Below are 24,284 nucleotides of genomic sequence, written 5' to 3'. Positions count from 1 at the left end.
ACGGATGGCTCGCTTGTGCATACATTTTACAGCCGGTTGCAAAAAAAACCCCAACAAAAAACACTTTTTTTCACCCTAGTCAATATTATATGATGTGAAATTTATCAATTTGAAATAAATCATATTGTAATATTAAGGTGTACATTAATAAATATAACCTTATAAGTTGGGATCCTGCTAATATGTTTAACCCCGCAACATTCTATATGTATATTCCTGTCCAAAGTCAGGAGCTTGTAATTCCATGGTTGTCGTTTGTTTATCTGTTTTTCGTTTTTTTTTTTATTGACCGTTAGTTTCTTGTTTGAATTGTGAGTGAGATGTGGTATAATAACAAATGGAACAATTATCCACCAGAGATCAACTGAATTGGATGTAAGCAATTATAGGCACCGTTCAGCCTTCGACAATGAGAAAACCCCATACCGTATAGTCGGCTATAAATAACACCATCATAAAAAAGGTGAAACCACTCAAATTAGAAAACTAATTAATAACAAAACAATTTACGAAAAACAAAAAAACCAACGACAACCTTAAATACAGGTTTCTCAATTTGAACAGGCATATACAGAATTCAACCCTCTCCTATCTGAGGACAGTAGTGAAACTGGACAACATAAGAACAAACTGTAAAATCCACCAGCAATTGCAAAACTTAACCCAAAAGATTAGTATGAGACACAAGACAAATAACATAAAGATAATACACACGTGTACGATGCATCGAGTTTTCGATGTTACTGAAAACTAGTTCAAAGCCTTTTCAACTATTGCATAAATCATGATCTCACAGACTAGGGTATCAATCAGTACACGTTCAACGAACTTGGTTTAAAAACGTCATAAACAGTCTAAAACAAACGAATAATGTTGTGCAATGCCGAAATATAGGTAAACAGTATCGAGTTCACATAACGGTATATATACTCTGTAAAACACAGAAACGCAGGTACTTTGAATGGAAATGTTGCAATGTGTTTCATTGATTTTCTCAATGAATTTATTGTAGATGTTGTGATTAACTGAAGCTGTGTGTTGGATACATTTCTTGATGTAGGGACTGGGATACCTATCTGAGCTTGTTGGATTTTGTGGTCTCTGAAATGTAATTGAAAAGAATTGTCGGATACCTTAATTTGGCTAAATTCTTGAACTTCTGCTAACAGTTTTGTGATTTGACTGTTGAGATCTACTCTCAATTCATAATCTTTACAAGTATCTATGACATCCTTGATGGATTTAGTCTCGATAACGAGCGACTTATTACCCTGATAAGTTCCAAGAAACACCTGAATATCAGAAGAAAATTGTTTGATGTGCAATGTTTGTTCCCTAAGTTTGATAATCTTTCCCTCTGCTGATATTAATCTCCGAAGGATTTTTGCATATTTTGATTTACAAGAACGAGAAATTGATCCTAGTTCAAGGAGCAATTTTTCTTCTATCTTGTCTAAGTGGGAGTTAACTTTTTTCCGCATTTGAACTATCGAAAATAGAGTATTTTTTATATCGTGCAACTCGCTTGTGATAAAAGAAAAATCGCTAGAAACAAAGGACACACGTGCTCTTGACATTGTTAACATCAACAACGTAATCAATGGTCTTTTTACATTTGACATTTGACATTTTATACATTTTAACATTAGTTAAACACATTGTAAACTTGTATTTTATTTTGTATTTTCAGCTTTTTGCCATTTGTTAGGATTGGCTGTTGATTAAAGTATCAGCACTTGTTAAGTCTGTTCTTTTTGAGCCCACTTCGGTTATACTTAATGGTCAGGCCATTACAACATAATTCACCCGCATATCTCGTATCATTCCTTTGTGAGCAGTATTTATCAGCTATGCTTCAATATGAGAGGAGAAGTTATCAGCAACATAGCAATGTGATATAATTTCTCTTACCAATCTTACTGTTGTAAGGACAGCCTAACGTAAAATTGGATAAAGGGTAGAACAAAGCAAAAATATGAAGATAAACACATTATGAGTTTTTTTCCGAATAAATAGTAAAATATCAGTCGCTCGACATAATTTGCTGTTTTCATTTCGTGCAGTGCGCTCTTATCTATTTGGGCAGCACATTCAAATTTGTTTCAATATAACAGAACTATAAACAACTGTCATATAAGGTAAGGGAGCTTTAAAATAAGGTTTAGCCTTCCATTGTCTTCGGAACATTGTCTGTACATACTGTGGAATACGCCAGCTGTTTTCAATTGTCTTTTGGTTAATTGCGTTTGATTTTGTTAGTTTTTATGGATTTCCACTTTTAGTTTTACCTTCTGCCTTGGATTTCGTAATTTTCTTTACCTTTTTCACACACCAAAGATTGACATTGTGATTTGTGACTATTTTTAAGAAGTTTTCGTATTATCAAATATAACAAAAGTATGTCGTTATTAATAATTGATTTTTCAAGGAAACAAAACAAGTTTCCGAATTATCAAATATAACCAAAGTATGTCTTGATTAATGATTGATTTTTCAAGGAAAAAACAAGTTTCCGTGTAATCAAATATAATAAAAGTATGTAGTTATTGATAATTGATTTTTCAAGGAAAGAACAAGGAAATGTTTCTTTTTTTCCATTTTTTTCTAGGTATTGCTATGACTATATGTATTCATCATTTTGATATAGGCATTAATTTGTATTCTATGCTATGCTGTTACTGTAGACGTCTCTATATATCTAATCGACCGCTTTATTCATTTCAATTACAGGAAAGTCATTTTGTATGCCACATGCACCTTTCAATAAAACGACCAATATAGGCAAATATGTATGACTGCACGTGCTACTCAATGATAACGTTACAATAATGCATATGCAAACAATGATAAGGCTTGAATTAAGCGTTGGTCGTACACACATTTTTAGCATTAAAAAGTAAAATTAAAAAAATACCGAACTCAAAGGAAAACTTAAAACGGAAACGTCCGCATCAAATGGCAAAGCCAAATGTTCCAACACATCAAACAAATGGAAAACAAAACTATCATATTCCTGAATTGGCACAGACAGTGCCGTATATAGACAATGGTGAACTTAACCTGGTATCAAAGCTAGCTCAACCTCTTTTGAGCTTCCTACAAGCTATACTTCGGATAACACTTTCATATCCAAATGAAATTACCAGAATATATTCAATTTTCGAGAAAATCATATTCGTGGAATACGTGATTACAAAACAAAACACAAACAATTTTCTTCCATTTTTCATTAAATTATGAACTCACAGTGTTTAAAGTAAACTTTAATTGACGATAAAATTATAGAATTTAAGAAAACAACCGTAACGATGTAAGAAAGCTTACCTGATAATTGTTAAACTATTTGTCCCGACACATAGCTATAGTCTAAACGATGTTCATTGTAATAAGTAGTTTGAAGTCATTTGTACATAGACTCGCCTCCGTCTACTTGATCAGAATAAGATCCAAAAGCACGCTATGATACAAGTTTATCAATTTCCGTCCTTGTATATATTTTAGTCAAGTACTGTTGACAGCTAAAATACACTGAATTCAACCCATAAAAAGATGAGGAGTTTATCCTTGATGATGACACACATTGAATTTCACAATTTTGATAACCTTTTTGATTAAATTAGATATAAAATATTTTGCCACCACTTGTATCTGAATTTACGTGTTTTAATATCGTAATAGACAAACTTATACAGTTTCAATAACTCGACTAAATTAGTAAAGATAAAATTCTATGCATAACTTATAAAGTCTTCGCAAAAGCGGTTTATACAGAATCATAATAGATGATAATATGCATTTTATTTACTTAACTACTATGGGAGTTTTTTTTAAACGAAAGCTTATGACTATTGTATTTACTATTATAACTATTGTTTGTCATGAGAGATTGTAAATCTACACACGTTTTCAGAATACATTTTGGGTAAATTTATTGATTAAAATATCTCTATTTACATAACATTGATATAAATATTATTTCCTGCTTTCGGAGATTTTATGATCAAAATCTTACTTTTCGACCAAGAATATTATTTTGGTCATGAAATTTTGTCAGTTTTCTTTCAAAATGACGATTGTGGTGTTTTAAATAAAGTTAACCTTGAAAAAACTTCCGATTTTCCTTTTTTAGTTGTTTCTATTAAAATCTTAAGTTGCCTCAAGAACCTAATTTCCGATCATGAAATTTAGTCAGTTTCCTTATATCATCATGTCTGTGATGTTCCAAACTTAGTTGAATTGCAATGCAATATAATGCTTCATTAAGAACATAAAAACTTCTATTTCCCAATTTTGATAGATTAAAGTTGGGATGATACCTTTTATTAATAGTCGTGTCCATTACCAATCCCAGCAAAACATATTAATACCTTTGTCAATAAGTGAATTATATATTGCTTCCTGTACTGACTTTTTTTTGAAAAAATGTATTGCGTAAACTATACATTTATTTTGTAGTTATTTTCATCGTAGCCTGATTTGACCTTTCTTATGTAAAATAATTACTGTTAGATAGGTGTGTGTCTGTTATAAGCTGAGGTTATAAGATTATAATGATGTGTGGTAATCAAGTAGACGTCTTCGATTTCCAGTGATGTAAAAATGATTAAGCTGCACCTGGTGTTTCGGATATCATTTAGGTCATTTTTGACCAAGGCCGTAAATCCTCATCAGGTATTCTAGCCTTGTATCATTATAAATACTATGTAATTACTTGCTCTGGTAACATATCAAATGTAATGTTATTTTTAGGGCACGACACCTGGTGAATCTGCAATATCATTATTATTCTTATGTCCTTTCTTATCTAATTACTATTTAATTGTTTACAGTGATTATAATTTTGCCGAGGTCAAATACTCCTTCACGTTCTTATGTTTACGATAAGCAATCATAGGTGGTCTGGGAAATAAATTCTTAGCAGTTATATCATTTTCTATTAACTGCCAATAATTTTTTATTCGTTTCCCAATTGTTTTAAGAGTGGATTAAATTAAGTTGCTAGAACTAGTGGTGGACAGTTTTGTTTATTTCTTTTTTTATAACATAATGTATTCAGTCTGTTTTTTCTCAATGCTTTATCTATTAGTGGATTAATTTCATGTTCCGAGTATCCTCTTAGTGTAAGTTTTTGTTTGAATACTTTTATCTGTATGTCGAGGTCATCTCTGTTACAACACGATCTAATGAACCTTGTAATTTCCACAATTATAAATCCTTTGAATACAGATGCTGGGTGAGCAGACGATTTTTCTAAGTATTGGTAATTATCTGTAGGTTTGCGATATAATTTGATATCTAATATCTTGATATGATTCGTTCAGATTCAAATTGAAATAAGTGAGCTTATAATCTCTAATTGCGAGATATAACCTGTAGTGAATTTCTATGGTGTAATATAGTAAATAATCAATCTCCTTTTTTTAGAATTTTTTTCCTGATTGCGAAAAAATCTTCTCAGAGATGATATCTATAAGTATATATATTTTGTATCTTTAAATTAAACATTGATCTCGTTTTTTAGAAGTTTTTTTCTATTTCGAAAAAAAATCCTCTCAGAGATGATGTCTATAAAAGATAATCTTGTTTCTTTAAAATTTTCCACATCGATCTGTTTTTTTAGAAGTGTTTTTCTCTTTTGAAAAACCTCCTCTCAGAGATGATGTCTATAAGAAATAATCGTGTTTCTCTGAAATTTGCTAAGAACTAAAAAGTACGCTAACATCGCGCGGGAAAGAAAGTGTATATACGTGTTGGTTTGTGATTGGTTCGTGAAATATCTTCATGAATTGTTGAAGACCCAAGGAGAAAGTTGATTGGTTAATGAAAATCATCATATGTTGAACCAAACTACTCACACAGTGTATGACCTAACCTCTCAAGTACTTGTATTACATCAAAGGTTTCCGCTGTATTGTTTTATCACAAAGGACATTTCCAAGATGGTTTCTCAGATTCCCAATAATGTTGTACCCATCAATAAATCTACATCTGATACGTTTTTGCGGTAGGTATACAGAACTTTGCAAGTCAGTATCTATTTATGGCTCAAAATATAAATTGATCATTAATAATGTGTAATTTCAATTCAATAATTACTTGTATTCTTATAGTCTCCGACGTCTGCATTAAATATGCGAATTGACGTTATATTTAAAGAAAACAACCTTACTTATAGATTGTTTTTTGAAAAAAAGTAAAAATCCAACTTCCATCTGTAATGTAGTGTGTTATGATATTATTTCAATACTTATCACATCCCATTGTTCAATAATTCTGATTATTAGTATAATAGAGACAGTGCATCAATATGTCTACTAGGAGATTACCAAGACTAATAAAATCAAGGCAATACGAAGGTTGAACAACGTATGAAGCAGAGGCTTCGAACATACAATTTATTAATAGTTGTGTCCATTACCAATCCCAGCAAAACATAGTAATACCTTTGTCAATAAGTGAATTATATATTGCTTCCTGTACTGACTTTTTTTTGAAAAAATGTATTGCGTAAACTATACATTTATTTTGTAGTTATTTTCATCGTAGCCTGATTTGACCTTTCTTATGTAAAATAATTACTGTTAGATAGGTGTGTGTCTGTTATAAGCTGAGGTTATAAGATTATAATGATGTGTGGTAATCAGGTAGACGTCTTCGATTTCCAGTGATGTAAAAATGATTAAGCTGCACCTGGTGTTTCGGATATCATTTAGGTCATTTTTTACCAAGGTCGTAAATCCTCATCAGGTACCCTAGCCTTGTATCATTATAAATACTATGTAATTACTTGCTCTGGTAACATATCAAATGTAATGTTATTTTTAGGGCACTTTATTTTCGAAGCAAAATTCAAGAATTTAATAAAACCATCAGAACCAACTTCCGTGAAACTGTGTTACAAGCAGCCACGGAGCATTCCGAAAAGATGCAAACTAATAGTGAGCAAATATTGAGGGAAGCATGCACAAAGATTAAAAACGGGAAAAACATTACTAAGCTAAATAATCAAGTACAAGAAATCAAAGAAAAGTGGGCTGAAAAATATAGAGAGGCAGCGCTGAAAGCAATCACTAAAGAAGAATTGAAAAACGATAAAGGAGATGTACAGAAGTTAAAACATGAAATAGAGCAGATAAAAAGGAAACACCAGAGGGAAGAAGAAACTGAACTAGTAAAACTCCGAAGGGAAATGGACGAATTAAAGAACAGTATGAGAGACAATAGAAACAGCAGAAACAATAGAGGATCATTCAGAGGAAGACGTCGCCACTATGAATACTGATTACACTGTACGTAACAATGCTCAATACTCAAAGTGCTCAATGTTAACATTCAGGGACCATTATAACAGGAATTATACATAAGTTATGATAGCGATATATTTACAAAAACTGGATTAATTTACGGACACAGCTAGTGATAACATAATTTGTTTAACTCAGCAGGTAATAAAACTAGTGTTACATTCTATTTTATTTTTATGAAGACTATAAATTTTCAAGATTAAATCCGTCTCGGAAAATTTGTTAATTTTTACCAACTAGTACAAATGCTGATGTGAGATTCTATAACAGCTGATAAATTTATATTCACATGTAATATTACTGTTACTAATTCATATTATTGCATTAAATTATATAAAATACTACTATGCTTGTATCTTTATTAGATATTATTTAAGATGTTTGGAAATTACATTATATGACGTATAATTTCAGTATTTGAGAGGTTGATCATACACTGTGTGACGTAGTTCAGTTCAACATATGATGCTTTTCATTAACCAATCAACTTTCTCCTTGGGTCTTCAACAATTCATGAAGATATTTCACGAACCAATCACAAACCAACACGTATATACACTTTCTTTCCCGCGCGATGTTAGCGTACTCTTTAGTGCTTTGCAAATTTCAGAGAAACACGATTATTTCTTATAGACATCATCTCTGAGAGAAGGTTTTTCAAAAGAGAAAAACACTTCTAAAAAACCAGATCGATGTGTAAAATTTTAAAGAAACAAGATTATCTTTTATAGACATCCTCTCTGAGAAGATTTTTTTCGAAATAGAAAAAAACTTATAAAAAACGAGATCAATGTATACAATTTAAAGATACAAAATATATACACTTATAGATATCATCTCTGAGAAGATTTTTTCGCAATCAGGGAAAAAAAATTCCAAAAAAGGAGATTGATTATTTACTATATTTCACCAGAGAAATTCACTACAGCTTATATCTCGCAATTAGAGATTATAAGCTAACCTATCTCAATTCAAACTCATAGACGTAAATGATTATATATATATAAGAATAAGCACATAAGGAAAACTTATCATCCAATCATGTTGAATAGAAAGAATCGTTCAAAGCTAGGGATAAGAAACGCAAATTTGCTCAAAATAAAGAAAAAAGAAAAATATACAATATAAACCGACAGCACAAGAGAAGACAATATAAACACACGGAAAAAGTACAGAGAGCTGCAAAATATGTTGATATATTCACAAAAGAAAAGCTATGTAATGCTGAAGTTCTAGTTTTAGCGAAAGGACTAAAATTCATTCCTAGTCCAAATCTTCGACACGCTAAGAAAACTCTCATAAATGACTTCAATGAACTAGCCCGTAAAATGAGATGCAAATATCATTTTGATAATGGATCTCACCAATACAACCGTCATCCATTTCTTTTCAAAAGTGGTTATTAGCCAAACTTGGCTAATAATGCAATTGAAAATTACTTATTTTCAACTAAAATTGAAAATATAAATTAAATCATTTAAGGACAACCTGCCTAAAAATTAAAGGAAAGCGTCACAATCACTACGTTCAAACGATCGTATAATTATCAAAAAGGCAGATAAAAACTCCTCAACAGTTGTTCTTGATAAAGAGCTATATATTAAAATGGCAAATGACCAATTAAATGACAATGTACACTATGAAAGAATTAACGAATCTCATACAACAGAAGTACTAGACAGTATCAACACTATTATTCATCGTCTACACAATGAATCCTACATTGATGAAGTTACATTTAAGTTTCTAATAAATGACCAGGGAAAAAGATTAGGGAGACTATACTTCCTACCAAAACTTCATAAAATAAATCAATCGGATAGAGAAAAGATTAAAACTGATATCAATCATTTACAGAATGTAAACGTCCCAGGTAATGAGCTCATTTGATATTTCAAGCATGTACACCAATCTACATCATACCGAAATTATTAATGCATTCGACAGAGCGTGGCCACTAATAATGCAGTATAAATTTGACATCCCAGTGCCACCAAAAAAGGCTTTACTGGAATTACTAAGAATTTCCCTTGCAAATAATGAATTTGAATTTAATGGGCAAATTTTCAAACAGAAAGTTGGGGTTCCAATGGGATCCCCAATGTCGCCAAGTTTAACAGATATAAGAATATATGAAATCGTTTCTGAAATATTGAAACAGTTCCCATACTCGTCTGACATTTCTCTTCTTTCTGTCTACAGAGATGATGGATTTTTATTATTCAAAGGAAGCGAACAGTCTCTTAAGGAATTTTACCAAATTGCAAATAGTATTTACCCACTATTAAAATTTACACATGAAATCTCTAATAATCAAATACAATTTTTGGATGTAACAATATTTAAAGGAACCAGATTTGAAACAGAAAAGATATTAGATGTCAAATTATATCGCAAACCTACAGATAATTACCAATATTTAGAAAACTCGTCTGCTCACCCAGCATCTGTATTCAAAGGATTTATAATTGGGGACTTTACAAGGTTCATTAGGTCGTGTTGTAACAGAGATGACCTCGACAAACAGATAGACATATTCAAACAAAACTTACACTAAGAGGATACTTGGGAAATGAAATTAATCCACTAATAGATAAAGCATTGAGAAAAAACAGATTGAATACATTATGTTATAAAAAAAGAAATAAACTAAACTGTCCACCACTAGTTCTAGCAACTAAATGTAATCCACTCTTTAAACAATTGGGAAGACGAATAAGAAAACATTGGCAGTTAATAGAAAATGATATAACTGCTAAGAATTTATTTCCCAGACCACCTATGATTGCTTATCGTAAACATAAAAACGTGAAGGAGTATTTGACCTCGGCAAATTATAATCACTGTAAACAATTAAATAATAATTAGGTAAGAAAGGACATAAGAATAATAATGATATTGCAGATTCACCAGGTGTCGTGCCCTAAAAATAACACTACATTTGATATGTAACCAGAGCAAGAACTAATCAAATTGTAATTAAATAGTATTTATAATGATACAAGGCTAGGGTACCTGATGAGGATTTACGACCTTGGTAAAAAATGACCTAAATGATATCCGAAACACCAGGTGCAGCTTAATCATTTTTACATCACTGGACATCGAATACTTCTACTTGATTACCACACATCATTATAATCTTATAACCTCAACTTATAACAGACATACACCTTTCTAACAGTTATTATTTTACATAAGAAAGGTCAAATCATGTGACGATGAAAATAACTACAAAATAAATGTATAATTTACGCAATATATTTGTTTTAAAAAAAAGTCTGTACCGGAAGCAATATATAAGTCACTTAATGACAAAGGTATCAATATGTTTTGCTGGGATTGGTAATGAACACGACTATTAATAAATACCTGATGAGGATAGTATTTATAATGATACAAGGCTAGGGTACCTGATGAGGATTTACGGCCTTGGTAAAAAATGACCGAAATGATACCCGAAACACTAGGTGCAGCTTACATCACTGGATATCGAAGACGTCTACTTGATTACCACACATCATTATAATCTTATAACCTCAGCTTATAATAGACACACACCTTTCTTACAGTAATTATTTTACATAAGAAAGGTCAAATCAGGCTACGATGAAAATAACTACAAAATAAATGTATAGTTTACGCAATACATTTAAAAAAAGTCTGTACAGGAAGCAATATATAATTCACTTATTGACAAAGGTATTAATATGTTTTGCTGGGATTGGTAATGGACACGACTATTAATAAAATGTGGTGTTTTAAATAAAGTTAACCTTGAAAAAACTTCCGATTTCCCTTTTTTAGTTGTTTTTATTAAAATCTTAAGTTGCCTCAAGAACCTAATTTCCGATCATGAAATTTAGTCAGTTTCCTTATATCATCATGTTTGTGATGTTCCAAACTTAGTTGAATTGCAATGCAATATATGGCTTCATTAAGAACATAAAAACTTCTATTTTCCAATTTTGATAGATTTAAGTTGGGATGATACCTCTTATTTCAAAAAGATGCAAACACCCGAAAAGGGAACATCCAATTTTACAGGTGTTTGTGTTATCGTTTGGAAATTATTACTTTAAAAAAAGTTTTTTTCCTGTAAATGGGGTGGTTGTTGGGGTGGGGAATTTATCAATCCAGAGAAAAAACCACCATGCTTCAATTTATGCAGAGAATGGTGCAATGTGCATCACAATATATTAAGTGTATTTACACAAGGGTTATTATTTTTATTACGTGCCATGATACATGTACCAGAATAAAAGGCGAACAGGTGTTTTAGGTTATGCAGTGAATACTGACATCGTTTGCATTACTTAAAAGGGAAAGTTAAAACTTGAATAATAATCACATTATTTATGGAAAATTCGCAAATGGTGTAGAAAATTAATATCACAACTCGATTCACAATTCTGGTTGGGTCCAAATAGCAAAACAATATTATACTTTAACACGTCTTTCACCATCAGATTCATTGATTGTTTACTCAACAAACTGTTGTAAATTATTTCAAGCACATTCAGTAGATATCATATTCACAATAAATCTCATTTTATTGATAGTAAACTTTCCTTTTTATGTCTTGAATGATATCCGTAAGGTGTTGAAGAATAAGTATAAATCGCATTCTTTTTTTCAATAGTACTTATACGAGGGGGTTAATCTTCTACAAATCTTCACCTATAATATATCTTGAATAAAATATAAATGTAAGACGTGTTTCATTGTTTTCTCATGGTAGAATGGTTTTATAAAACAAAAAGAGGAAGATACAAATGGGGCATTCAAAACTTATAAATCGCAAATGAGGTGTACATGATACTACTATCTCAATCAACTAAAAGAGGGACGAACGATACCAGAGGGACAATCAAACTCGTAGATTGAAAACAAAATATCAACGACATGACTAAAGATAAAATACGAACAGACAAATAATAGTAGATAAGACACAACATAGACTAAGCAACATGAACCCCATAAAAAACTGGGGTGCTCTCAGGTGTTCTGAAAGGGTAAACATATCCTGTTCCACATGTGGCACCCGTCATGTTGCTTTTGTTATTACAAATCCGGTAAATAGTATAATTCAGTAGGTCACATTCTTGAAAGGGGAAGGGCATTGTAGTTACGACATAAGGAACATATCCGATATCATATGTAAAACGGTTATTCAAAAACGGTCAACCAACTCGTGATGGATTCCGTAAAATTTACGAAGGAATGAGTTTAACGTCACCATTTGGAACTCCTAGTTTAAAAGCTTACTTGTGAGCAGCAATCCTCTATCAAGAAAATCATGATAGGAAATACAAGCCCGGTAATATCGTATCAATCAAATTATATGTTCGGAATATAGCATATGAATAACTGATTTTATAACGTTAAACCTATAAAAGCATCTACGACATAAGAACTAAATACTTAAAAGCCGACCGTGCAAGGGCTGTATAGCCAGTCAAGGTCGTTAAAAACTTCCATTTGTAACTAAATACCACACATGAACGTGATATTTTCATTTTCTGAATCACTAAATAACAAATTAAAGAGCTTCGTTGAATGATTATTTAAGGTTGCTATGAGTAAGTAAATAACCATTTGATGTCCTAGTAGTAATTCTAGTCTGATTTGACAATAGTTTTAGAGTGTTTTCTCACTAACGTATACTCCTCATAATTCCTTAATCATCAAGCCTTATTTTGATACATTATTTATCCATTGCACATGACACACCCAGTATGCAATTGGGTTATGGTATGCAAATGTTAATCGAATATTTGTATACACGAGAGCGTTGTCGTTATTTCGAAATCTTTTTATGACTTTTCTTATTTTTCTGGATCAGTTTTACATACAAACAAACGTTAAAATGAGTAACGAGGAATGAACCACCGTTAAATGTATTAATAAACTATCACAAACATATTCAGGCTATGTTTTTCATACAGTTAATTTGTGTTGATTTGAACTACAGTATTTAAATTTAAATCATTTCGGCATAACAATACGTCAAATATGCATTCATTTTATTGACCATTAGTAGCACAATTTTTGTGCAGTAAAGTGTATTATTTTATTTTTATTATTATAGTGTTATTAACTGGCTGTTTCTGTATTGGCACTGGTATAGATTCAAGGTTTGCTGTATTGGCCCCGAGACCCGTAGGGTCGAGGGCCAATACAGATGACCGAGAATCTATACCAGTGCCAATACAGAAACAGCCAGTTCATAACACTTTTATTAAATGATTATAAGAAAATTAAAAACCGTAATCAATACAGGGCCAATACGGCTTTTTTCTCGATTTTTTCTGTATTGGCCCTGTTTTTCTTTAAAAAAAAAATCGTGATAATTACAGGGCCAATACGGCTTTTCCCCCGACTATTTCTGAATTGGCTCTGTTTTTTTCCGTATTGGCCCTGTTCGAAGAGCAATATTAAATCTTGATTTATATTGATAGTGAGACGTTTTCAGTATTGCACATGCTGATTTATCCGTATTAGGGCTTATTTGCTCATATCATTTAATAATTTAACGCATAACATTATTCTGGAGATCTTAAAAGTCAAATAAAGATATTATTTTAAAAGAGTTATGAAAGACGTCCATTTCTTTGATTTCTAAGCTGCAGCGATTTCATAGTGTGTGTTTCCAAAATTAAAGTGTTCTGATTATAGTTGTTTTGTTGAATTAAGGTCAAACTTTGTTGCACTCGTCTAGCTGTTTTTGATAGAAATATGCTTTATACTTTACTCATAAATACTACATTTGCGTCTGAGGCCAAGAATTCGAAATAATACGTCTGTAGTGGATATATTGGATCGTCTTTTTAACATCGTTTTGGCAATATTACCCAATTATCTATACTATTAAACGAGAAGACCTCATTTTGTGTGTCGCTTCTCTTCCTTCCACAATAAATCAATCATCATGCCTCTGTGTCCTATAGGTACCATGTATAGTCGCATTTGTCATCCATTCTTATGATTTTTCAGATTGGGTTATTTTGGGAGAAAAACGAAAAAAATGCGTCCGGATATTTTTCCGTCAATGGATGAAATTTTAAGTCAGACTAGACTTCCGGTTTTCGTTTTTCTGTACTTTGAACATACAAAGACTATGAATAAAGTGTATTTGCTATCTGCTATCATTTTTCAAGTTTACTAACCACGGCGGTCACAGAGTTTATTAAATAGAGAGGGTCTATATAATATGTCAAAGACCGCCGTGGATCGATTAGTAAACTGAGAATTGATAGTAAAAAGCACTTTATTCATAGTAATGAATGGTCATGATATTATACAGATAAACGCTAACATTATTGAAATTAACAAGGAAAAAGAAAAAAAAATTTGGAGTAAAAAAAATGAGGAGCCGGGCTAGAATGACAATTGTCATGTCCCAAAGTACCTATAACTTTAAATACATTTCCTGAAATCCTCTAGTCATTAAATCTTGTACAAAAATTCATCCAACAACACCGTTTACATATTTTGAGAAATATATATGTATTTTCATAGTATACAAAAAAACAGAAGGAATAAAAATAGGTATTTGGCATACATGTTTTCTGGCTAAGGTGCACGTTTACAACGAAATCCATCAATACATTATTGTCAATGAGAGATACAAGACAAAGATACGAGAGGAATGTTTAAACTCAGTAGACGACAAAAAATGATAATGCCATGGAAAAGTATTGAAATCGATATAGTTTACGTTGTTTATAGTGCAAACAAAGATTTTTTTTTCAAAGTCGATTTTGGTTAATTTGCTCTGTAAGACTGAAAAACCTAGAATTAAAAATCAAAATTGTTATATCAAAATATTTTACAAATGTTTTACTCATCATGTTGGATAGTAGTTGTTAACGTTAACGTCAGCTTTGAATACTATTATTCCTCACCACATGCAATATACAAAATGGAAATAACATTACAAATGGTTCTCATTTATTTCATTTTTATCAAAATATACAATATAAATTTACATCGTTTCATACACTTTAAAATTTATCTTTGCGATGACCTGTACGTATTACCGTTTAAAGTTAAAATATAGGGCATTGTCCACATGATGTTCATCATGCCTTTTTTGCAACTTTGGCCGTATTTACGACACTCGTTTCTCTCTGGGCACAGACAAACCTGTGCACCTTTAAAAGTTTTGAAGCATGGTTGGACCTAGATAAATAATTAAAGTTTCTGAATATTAAAAACTGGAGTATTGTTCTTCCTTTCCCGCAGAAGGTGCAAAAATAAAGTAAGTTCATTAAAAGAAAAATCACAAAGTTACTGAACTCCGAGGAAAATTCAAAACGTATAGTAGCTAATCAAAAGCTCAAACACATAACGTAGTTTGAGAAGCTCCCCTTATAGAATAAATGAAGTAAACTGAATTGATTTTACATAGATAATAGAGTGACTATAGGTGATTTAAATAGCTGTGTATTTTCGGTCGAATTGAGGTTTTCAGAAAATGAATATCAAAGTCCAGGTTAGATTTTAATTTTCTGAAAATTAAAATGAAAATAACATTTTTATATGTCCTAGATTCATGGTATTTAAGTAACATGTAGTTTTTGAGGTACAAATATGGACATTAATTTTTATATCAGTGCAGTGTTTGTTTACATATTGTTACTAAATTCAGTGAGGATACGTCATGTAAAATCCAATACGGATACTAGGCGATATACACAAAAGTAAGTTAGAGCAACAAACTTTCTTTACATACCGCTTTACTATTGCTAAATTAATGGAAACTTAGTCTTTAAAATGTTATTTGAAATTGTGAATTATTATTCAGTTAGTAAACGCTTTCATAATAGCTTGCTGACGTCATGGAAAAAATGGTTAAAACTAAACAGTCATTGCATTAATAACAAAAAAGGCATATCTGCTTTGCTCTTCGTGTTTTCATCGTATGAACTACACTCGCAGCTAAAGCTAGCTCTTTTGTTTTATCTTTTTAAAATTACATGGAAAAAATCGTGCTGTTCCAGCATGAAACAGCTTTATATACAAATAGTAGATTCTTCAGATTGATATGATCTGATGCGTTCCGCAAATTAACATATATATTAGCTGTTAAAAACTATCCTCTACGCAACTTGCACGAAAAACGTTTTGGTATCTCATTTTGGTATTAAAATCTATTTGTCATAAGTTTTTGGACCATATGAAGTGAAACTCAGCTGTTTGTTAATTTCATCTTTTTTTTTTGGAATGAAAAAAGTTTACCGCAAATTCCTGTTAATTATTTATGAGCCTTAATATATACATGTACATGTATTCCTACAAATAAATAGATCACGAAGCTATTAAAATCAATGACATTTTACACACGACGTTCGGGAAAAAGTAGTATCTATAACTTAACATATTATGTAAACAAACACTGCACTGATAACATTGTTGTTAACTAAATTAAGTTACGTTACGTCATTTAAAAATCCAATATGGAAGACCAACACAAGACGACCTCCTACCTAGTTGTAAGTGAACCACGACTTTTTTGCAATAATGAGAATAATAAAATCCTTTAGTCATATGTTTTACTTTTGCTAACTTTAACGGAAGTATAATCATAAAAATGTGCTGCATGTTATGTAAAATTATTTAAAGCTTGTCTGACGTTGTCAGTTGATTTATCAATAACGGTGAATATCTTTTTTTAAGTGACGCGTTGACTTTAATTCAAAACGTTTTGCAATTATCTTATAAACTATTCTGGCAACACAAGCTAGTTTTACATCTTGAATACTAATTCACAGGTTATATCGTACACCTGCAAGAAACAACTTGTCTTCCTCAGACTTGTGCGATTTAAAAATAATATTCAAAAATACTCTCTTTACAACTAGGCCCTACTTAGCTTTCGTGAGATATAAAAAAAAAGTTGATGTTATATTAAAATATAAAAAAAAAAGAAGATATGGTATGATTGCCAACGAGACAACTCTCCACAAGAGATCAAAATGACACAGAAATTAACAACTATAGGTCATATGGATGTTTTCATATGTTACTTGTTTATACCTTTATGAATAAAATTATCATATATCAGAATTACAATTGTGTACCCCAGACTCCTCATTTTGACGTTCGAATCCACAGTAACATGTTAACAACAATATTTTGACATACAAACACAACTTTTACTCAAAGAAACTCAAATAGTAAGACAATTCCGTTTACCTCTAATATAAGCGATAAAGGCGTGAACTTTTGAAGCCCCTTGTCCGATTACACAATCTATTGTTCTTAATACGACTTGATATAATCTAAAAATAATATGAAGATTCTCGATTTTTAATAATCAAGTGAAAATCAGAGGTTCAGCTAGCCACAAAACCAGGTTTAATCCACTATTTTCTAGATAACAAAAGCTTGTACTAGTCAGGAATATGACAGTTGTTTTTCATTTATTTGATACGTTTCGACTTTTGATTTTCACATTTGATATTTATGGACTTTTGATTTTAAATTTCCTGGGAGTTCTGTAATTTCGACATGCAATGATTGTAATTTTATTTGAAAGTAAGAAATAAGAATACTTTAAATTTCTGATTCTAATATGACGTGTGTCATTCGCTTTGTGAACAAACCATGCTCTAAATCCAATAAAATTTGTTTGCACATGCGTATATTGACTACTGCAGCATAATGAATTTTATCAAATTGACAGGCATTTGATATGCTTCATTAACTATAAATACTTCGATTTTCCAAACTCTTAAAATGATGCACATATTGCTACTAATTCATTTAGTATGTCTGATATTAATGTGCAGGTGGAAGAAAGGTCCGCTGGTGTAGGCCCTGATGTAATCAGGTGCCCTCAGGTATCTGTGGAATTTGTTATTGATTAATTCGAAAAAAATATAATTCCCTATTTGGAACAATCTTAATGTGACTTAATACCAAAGAGCAAAATAGATACAATTGGGTATATAATTATGCGCAATATACTAATGTCTTAATTCCAAATGTAGATCTTCATTAACGTTGTATTGTTATATTATAATTCGTTTCTGTGTGTGTTTCATTTTAAAGTTGTGTTTCTGTTGTGTCGTTTTTCTCTTATATTTGATGCGTTTCCCTCGGTTTTAGTTTGTAACTCGGATTTGTTTTTTCTCTATCGATTTATGAATTTCGAACAGCGGTTTACTACTGCTCCCTTTATGTATTGCTTATGTTATGTATTTGTTAAGGTTAACTGATTTAATTGGAGATCAATTGGTTTTATTCTGTGTGGTTTTTTTTTGTCTGACCTTAGGTAAACCCCGTAATTAAAGAATAGTAAAAACTATGCTAAGGTATATAATTATGTTGCAATAAACTATTTTTTTCTTTCTGAATATAACACCTCATGGACATGATGGACATTGCATAGTTTATGTCAAATATTTTCTATGATAATTTGAGTTAAATGGGTGTTATTTATTGTTTTAGGTGAGTTACATCAGGTACCCTTGTAATGAAATAATAACAGATACAATGTTAGGGTATATAATTATTCTGTAATAAATTAATTTCTGCATTTTAAAATGTAGGATTTAATGAAGGTTGTATTGTTTGTGAAATGTACTTTTTAAGTTGAACTGAGTCAATTTGAGTCAAATGGGTTGTTTTTGGGGGTGATCTGAGGAACCCCTGTAGTGAAAGCATAAAAGAAACACTGCTAGGTATATAATTATGCTGTAATGAACTAATTTCTTCATTCTAAATGTAGGACTTCATTGACGCTGAATTGTTTATGTTATGTATTTGATTGTATCATTAATTCTGTCATTACAGGGGCACAGGGGTACCTGAGGTCACCTAAAAAAGAAATACAAATATAAACCTTTTAACTCAAGATAACTCAGGTCACAATAAAATGTACTATAGGTTGCACTTTGTAAATACAGCTGTTTCTCAAACCACGTCTCTTTAAGGGAGATCTAGAATATTCATAGAAAATTAATTTTGTTTATATACTGGTTCCCAGTTATGCTCTCTGTGTTGAATCTCACAGAGACATAACTTGGGAATGTTATCAGTAAATATACATGTGCATATTGTTTGTAATGAAATCTGTGGTAACCCTTCATTCGAGGTAGGGGTAGTTAAGAAAATAAGTATTAGTTTAAACTTTGAGAATATTTACAGAAATGCAACCTATATTGGGTAAAAAAAAAGAGAACATTCAGAATTTAACCAAATTTGCTTTATCTCGCAGATTTTAATGAAATTAACTCAAAGATGAAGTTTTATAAATATTTTATGAAAATTGATAGAATTCTGGGCCTTACAAATGATAACTTAGCATAAATTCACAGTTTACAGTATGCATAGTTTACTTAAAGTCCTGAATATAAAATTAATTCATAATATTTTCATATATGTAATTAAATTGTTAAGAAGTGCTTATATATATATATATACTCTTCACAGTCATTGAAACTCATACATCTTTCCTGAATATTATTTATGGGGTGTTTGTGTCCTGTCGATAACCCAAAAGTAAGCCGTAACACCTAAATCTGATTTTTTGTCACCACGGCATAAAAAATACATGCTAGAAATACAATAATATCTCAACAAAACTTACAAAAGTGTGTTCTATCCTGAATATGTACTAAATATTCTTAATTGCTAGAAACAGCAGAATAGTTTAGGAAATGTGAGGTCCCAGGGGCAAAAACCATAGAAAATTGCCTACCCTCTGGGTCATAAAACAAATGATTTAACTTGTACATGTTGTAAATGCTATGATTTCATGATTTTAAAGTTCTTGATATAGAAAACAATAACTATGCTTGGAAGTTATGCAAACATCAGATGTTAGCAGTCATCTCTATATCATTTTAAGTGAATTCATATCACAGACTGGTTTCTGCATACATACAACTATTGCAAATATGGCTTTGTTTGAACACTTCTAGTATATATATTATCTAAACTGTGTCAGAAATATGGTTACAGATGATACTGTTGTGACAAGAATTCTAAATTGACAATTTAAGGCAGAAAATGTAAACTTTAATTGGCAAATAGGCATACGATGTGGACTAGAGACAGAGGCAGGATTGGATACTTATTTAATCTTGAATGTTGTAATGATTGACTGCTAAACATTACACTAACAGTATTCTAATATGCTTTAAATATGTTATAAAAAATCTATAAATAGGTTCTAGGCATGTTATATCAGAAAATATGCAAATAGGATAAGCTGGCAATAATTAAAGTCTTGTTTTTAAATTCTTTGAAAAAATTGAAACAGGGAAAGGGGTATTAAATGTCAAGAAAAACTTAGAGTATACGCAGTGATTTCTTTAAGGCTATAATTTTGATAAATGAGTATAAATGTTACAAAAACTGATTTTAGAGAGTTTTGTATTTGAATAAATGTTTGTATAGGTTGCACTTTGTAAATACAGCTGTTTCTCAAACCACTTTAGGGAGATCTAGAATATTCATAGAAAATTAATTTTGTTTACATACTGGTTCACAGTTATGCTCTCTGTGTTCCATATCACAGAGACATAACTTGGGAATGTTACCAGTAAATATACATGTGCATCTTGTTTATATTGAAATCTGTGGTAACCCTTCATTCGAGGTAGGGGTAGTTAAGAAAATTAGTGTCCGTTTCAACTCTAAGAAGTTCAGGGCATATACATGTTGAAAATATGCCGCACAGCCCTATATTTTGACCTTTGGAAAAAATTGAAATGCATATGAACCTTCAATTTTAGGATTTTTTTTTCTTCAAAACTTCACGGTATAAGTGGTACACTTTAAGCCGCGGAAGGAGTTCCTTTGGGAAATGGCATTGTCAATATTTACAGAAATGCAACCTATGCATAAACAATACAATGTCCAGGCAGTCTTACATTTGAAATGTAGCCATACGAATATTACAACATAATTTTATACCCTTTGATTATATATATTTCATTCTTTCATTGAAGGGGTACCTGAGGTCGCCCTACCAAAAACCAGCGAATATAAACCATTAAACTCAAACTTACTTATGTCACATTACCAATTACATTACATAAACAATACAACGTCCTGGCGACATACATTTGGAATTAAGAAATAGTTTACTACAGCATAATTATATACATTAGCATTGCATCTATTTTTATTTCATTACAAGGGTACCTGAGGTCAACCTCCAAAAAGCGAATATAACCCAATATGACCTCATTGAAAATGAATAATGTTAAAGGTAAATACAAAACCTGCGTGTTTAAGTAGAATTTAATAAAACCATTAACAGCGTATGTGAGGTATATTTTACATAACAATATTCAATACAACCACCTCGTTAATAATAAATCATCAGGAGGAATTCCTTGCATTCTTTAATAGGATTTAATATTGTAGGTTAATTCAGTTGTTAAAATTCATTATCTATAATACCTTTCTTGTCTTTTGCTGCAATTCGGCAAAAATCATCATTCAAATATATGAGAAATTTTACCAAAAGTTAAAAGCACGAAAAAAAGGATCAAATAAAAGAAACACTAATATAAAGTTCATTGAACACAATTGTCAGTACAATAATATTTTAAAGTCATATGAAACGAGTGACTGTAGAAAAATAATGTTTATCCAATTCTTGAACCAGTTTACTTTTATAAATTGTTATTTGGATGGAGCGTTGTCTCATTGGCACTCAAACCACATCTTCCAATATCTATATATCAAAAACTTAGGCTTCTCTGCACGATTTTATAATTTTTTACGCAAAAATATCGTAAAATCGTCAATTTTGTTTTCTCTTTGTCTGTTTTGATGTGAAAATATGGCCGCACATTTATCGTCGTGTGTTGATTCAGTAGTTTACCGATTGTCACCTTAGAGTAAACAATCAACACAGAAGCATGGATATTGAGCACGTGTATAACACGTATAATCAGATAATAGTTTATTTTGGTGATAGATCTATGCATATTACGATCACTGGATTTTTACTCTTAGGTCACTTTGCATTATTTATAAAAATATGTCGGCGAATTCCTTCCTGGAAGCGAACAATTAAAAATAGTAAACTTTTTCTAAATGTTGACAAATTAAAGAATTTTCTTCAGCAAAAAGTATATGTACATAAGTTTAATAATGAAATCGACCCATTTTCAATTATCTGACAATTATTCTAGTAAATTAAATTGAATAATTAAAAAAACGTAGTGTTTTTTTTTCATTGTCAACCGAAACGTTAATAGTGATTTTTCAACATTTTTTCAATTTTCTTTCTAGATTTCTAGAAACAAATTTATCGAAGAATTCCCTTTAATTACTCAATGTGAAAACTCAGTTCCCTCATCATCACAACAGCAAAAAAAAGGTACTGCAATGATCGAAATACATTACTTGAATAATAAAAACTAATTTCAAAATCATGCAAGAACTAAATATAGTACGACAACTTCGCAATTTTGACCCAGTATCTTGTGTTTAAGAAAGTTGTTTATTAGGTCTTTCCACTTTTCTGTAGAAAGACCTATTGTATTTGTTCTGAATATTTTTTTTTCTCCGCCTTATTTTGTTCTCGCGTAATTTTTTGGTTTCACAAAATGTCGCTAAGATATTTCTAATATAGTAGCATACAGTTTATGCGCTTTTTATTTTCACCCATTCTAAGCCGAACAATTTTCTTGGTAGGAGTTATCTCCCCAAACACTGTTTAACTTGTGACTGCATCTCCTCCGTTACCATAAAAAAGCGACAAATTTATTTTATAAAATTGCCCCAAACACTGTTTAACTTAGATATTTCTTATATAGTAGCATACAGTTTATGCGCTTTTTATTTTCACCCATTCTAAGCCGAACAATTTTCTTGGTAGGAGTTATCTCCCCAAACACTGTTTAACTTGTGACTGCATCTCTTCCGTTACCATAAAAAGCGACAAATTTATTTTATAAAATTGCTCGTTACATCCTTCGCATGGTTTGTCCTATTTTGACCGAAGTGATATAAGTGATATGCATTTTTATCTTGTAAACCATAAATGGTAGAAACCTAGGGTCTTTTGATTTAAGGTCCTTGGTCCAAAAAAAAATTAAATTAGGTAGAGTCAAAGGTCAAGGTCATATTCTAAATTTTGAATTTCTCCTATTTTCACTTATTTCTAAAAACCTTATAAGATATCGCTAAATTGATTTTACTAAATTGTTAGTTGTGACAGCTTGTATTATTTAATTTTGGTTGAGAGGGTGCGTAAACAAAAAATTGGAGTTTTCGCCCATCTTATAACTAGAATTATGTGTAAAGTGATATAACTCATTAAGCAAACACATTAAAGACCAAAGATCTTTTGATTAGAGGTCCTTGGTTTATGACCTTGAAATTTTGGTCAATGTCATTGGTTGATTCGACGTTCTAGATTTTGACCTTTGCTTTAAATTCATATTCAAACATCATAAAGCAGTAGGAGCTGACGTCTTAAACTGAATTTTGATGTTTTCCTATCAACATTTATTTTTAGTAGTGGAAAGACCTTCAATTGTTCTCTGAACAATTGGTTTTTAATTGTTATTATTTGGATTATTCAAAAGTATGTATGAAAACAATTTCTTTTCTTTAAATAAAAAAACGAAGCAAAACTTATACCTACAGCATAAAGTTTACAGACACGCACATCTGTATTAAGAGTCTACAGGCTGTGTCAATTCATTTCGTTTAAGATCTGTTTGATTCATGCACGTGTGCGTAACTAAGTTATCCCATAAACAAGAATGTGTCCCAAGTACACGGATGTCCCATCCGCACTATATTTATTTATGTTCAGTGGACCGTGAAAATGGGATAAAATCTCTACTTTGGCATTAAAATTAGAAAGATCATATCATAGGGAACATGTTTATAAAGTTTCAAGTTAATTGGACTTCACCTTCATCAAAAACTACCTCGACCAAAAACTTTAACCTGGAACGAACGGACAAACGGACGGATGGACGAACGGACGTGCAACCC

General features: G+C 31.1%; 2 protein-coding genes across 2 annotated transcripts in view; both read left to right on the top strand.

Moving 5' to 3' along the window:
* The window catches only part of LOC139504283 (uncharacterized), a 43,633-nt gene extending 36,351 nt beyond the window's left edge, over positions 1-7,282 (top strand). The window contains exon 6 of the mRNA XM_071294348.1: positions 6,826-7,282. Coding sequence (XP_071150449.1) covers positions 6,826-7,282 — 457 coding nt within the window. The remainder of the gene's footprint in view (positions 1-6,825) is intronic.
* Positions 7,283-9,267: 1,985 nt separating this feature from the next.
* LOC139504282 (uncharacterized) lies at positions 9,268-9,861 on the top strand. Its single transcript, XM_071294347.1, has one exon. It carries the CDS (start codon positions 9,268-9,270, stop codon positions 9,859-9,861), a length of 594 nt encoding a protein of 197 aa, XP_071150448.1.
* Positions 9,862-24,284: the final 14,423 nt, after the last annotated feature.

This window comes from Mytilus edulis, chromosome 14 (assembly GCF_963676685.1).
Source record: "Mytilus edulis chromosome 14, xbMytEdul2.2, whole genome shotgun sequence".
Classification (NCBI taxonomy): domain Eukaryota; kingdom Metazoa; phylum Mollusca; class Bivalvia; order Mytilida; family Mytilidae; genus Mytilus; species Mytilus edulis.
Note: the sequence above shows the minus strand (reverse complement) of the source record. Positions and strands in the feature narration are given on the sequence as shown.

Bases quoted from the DNA above. Each gene is read 5' to 3' on its own strand.
- LOC139504282 (XM_071294347.1), top strand. From the start codon at position 9,268: ATGCAGTATAAATTTGACATCCCAGTGCCACCAAAAAAGGCTTTACTG.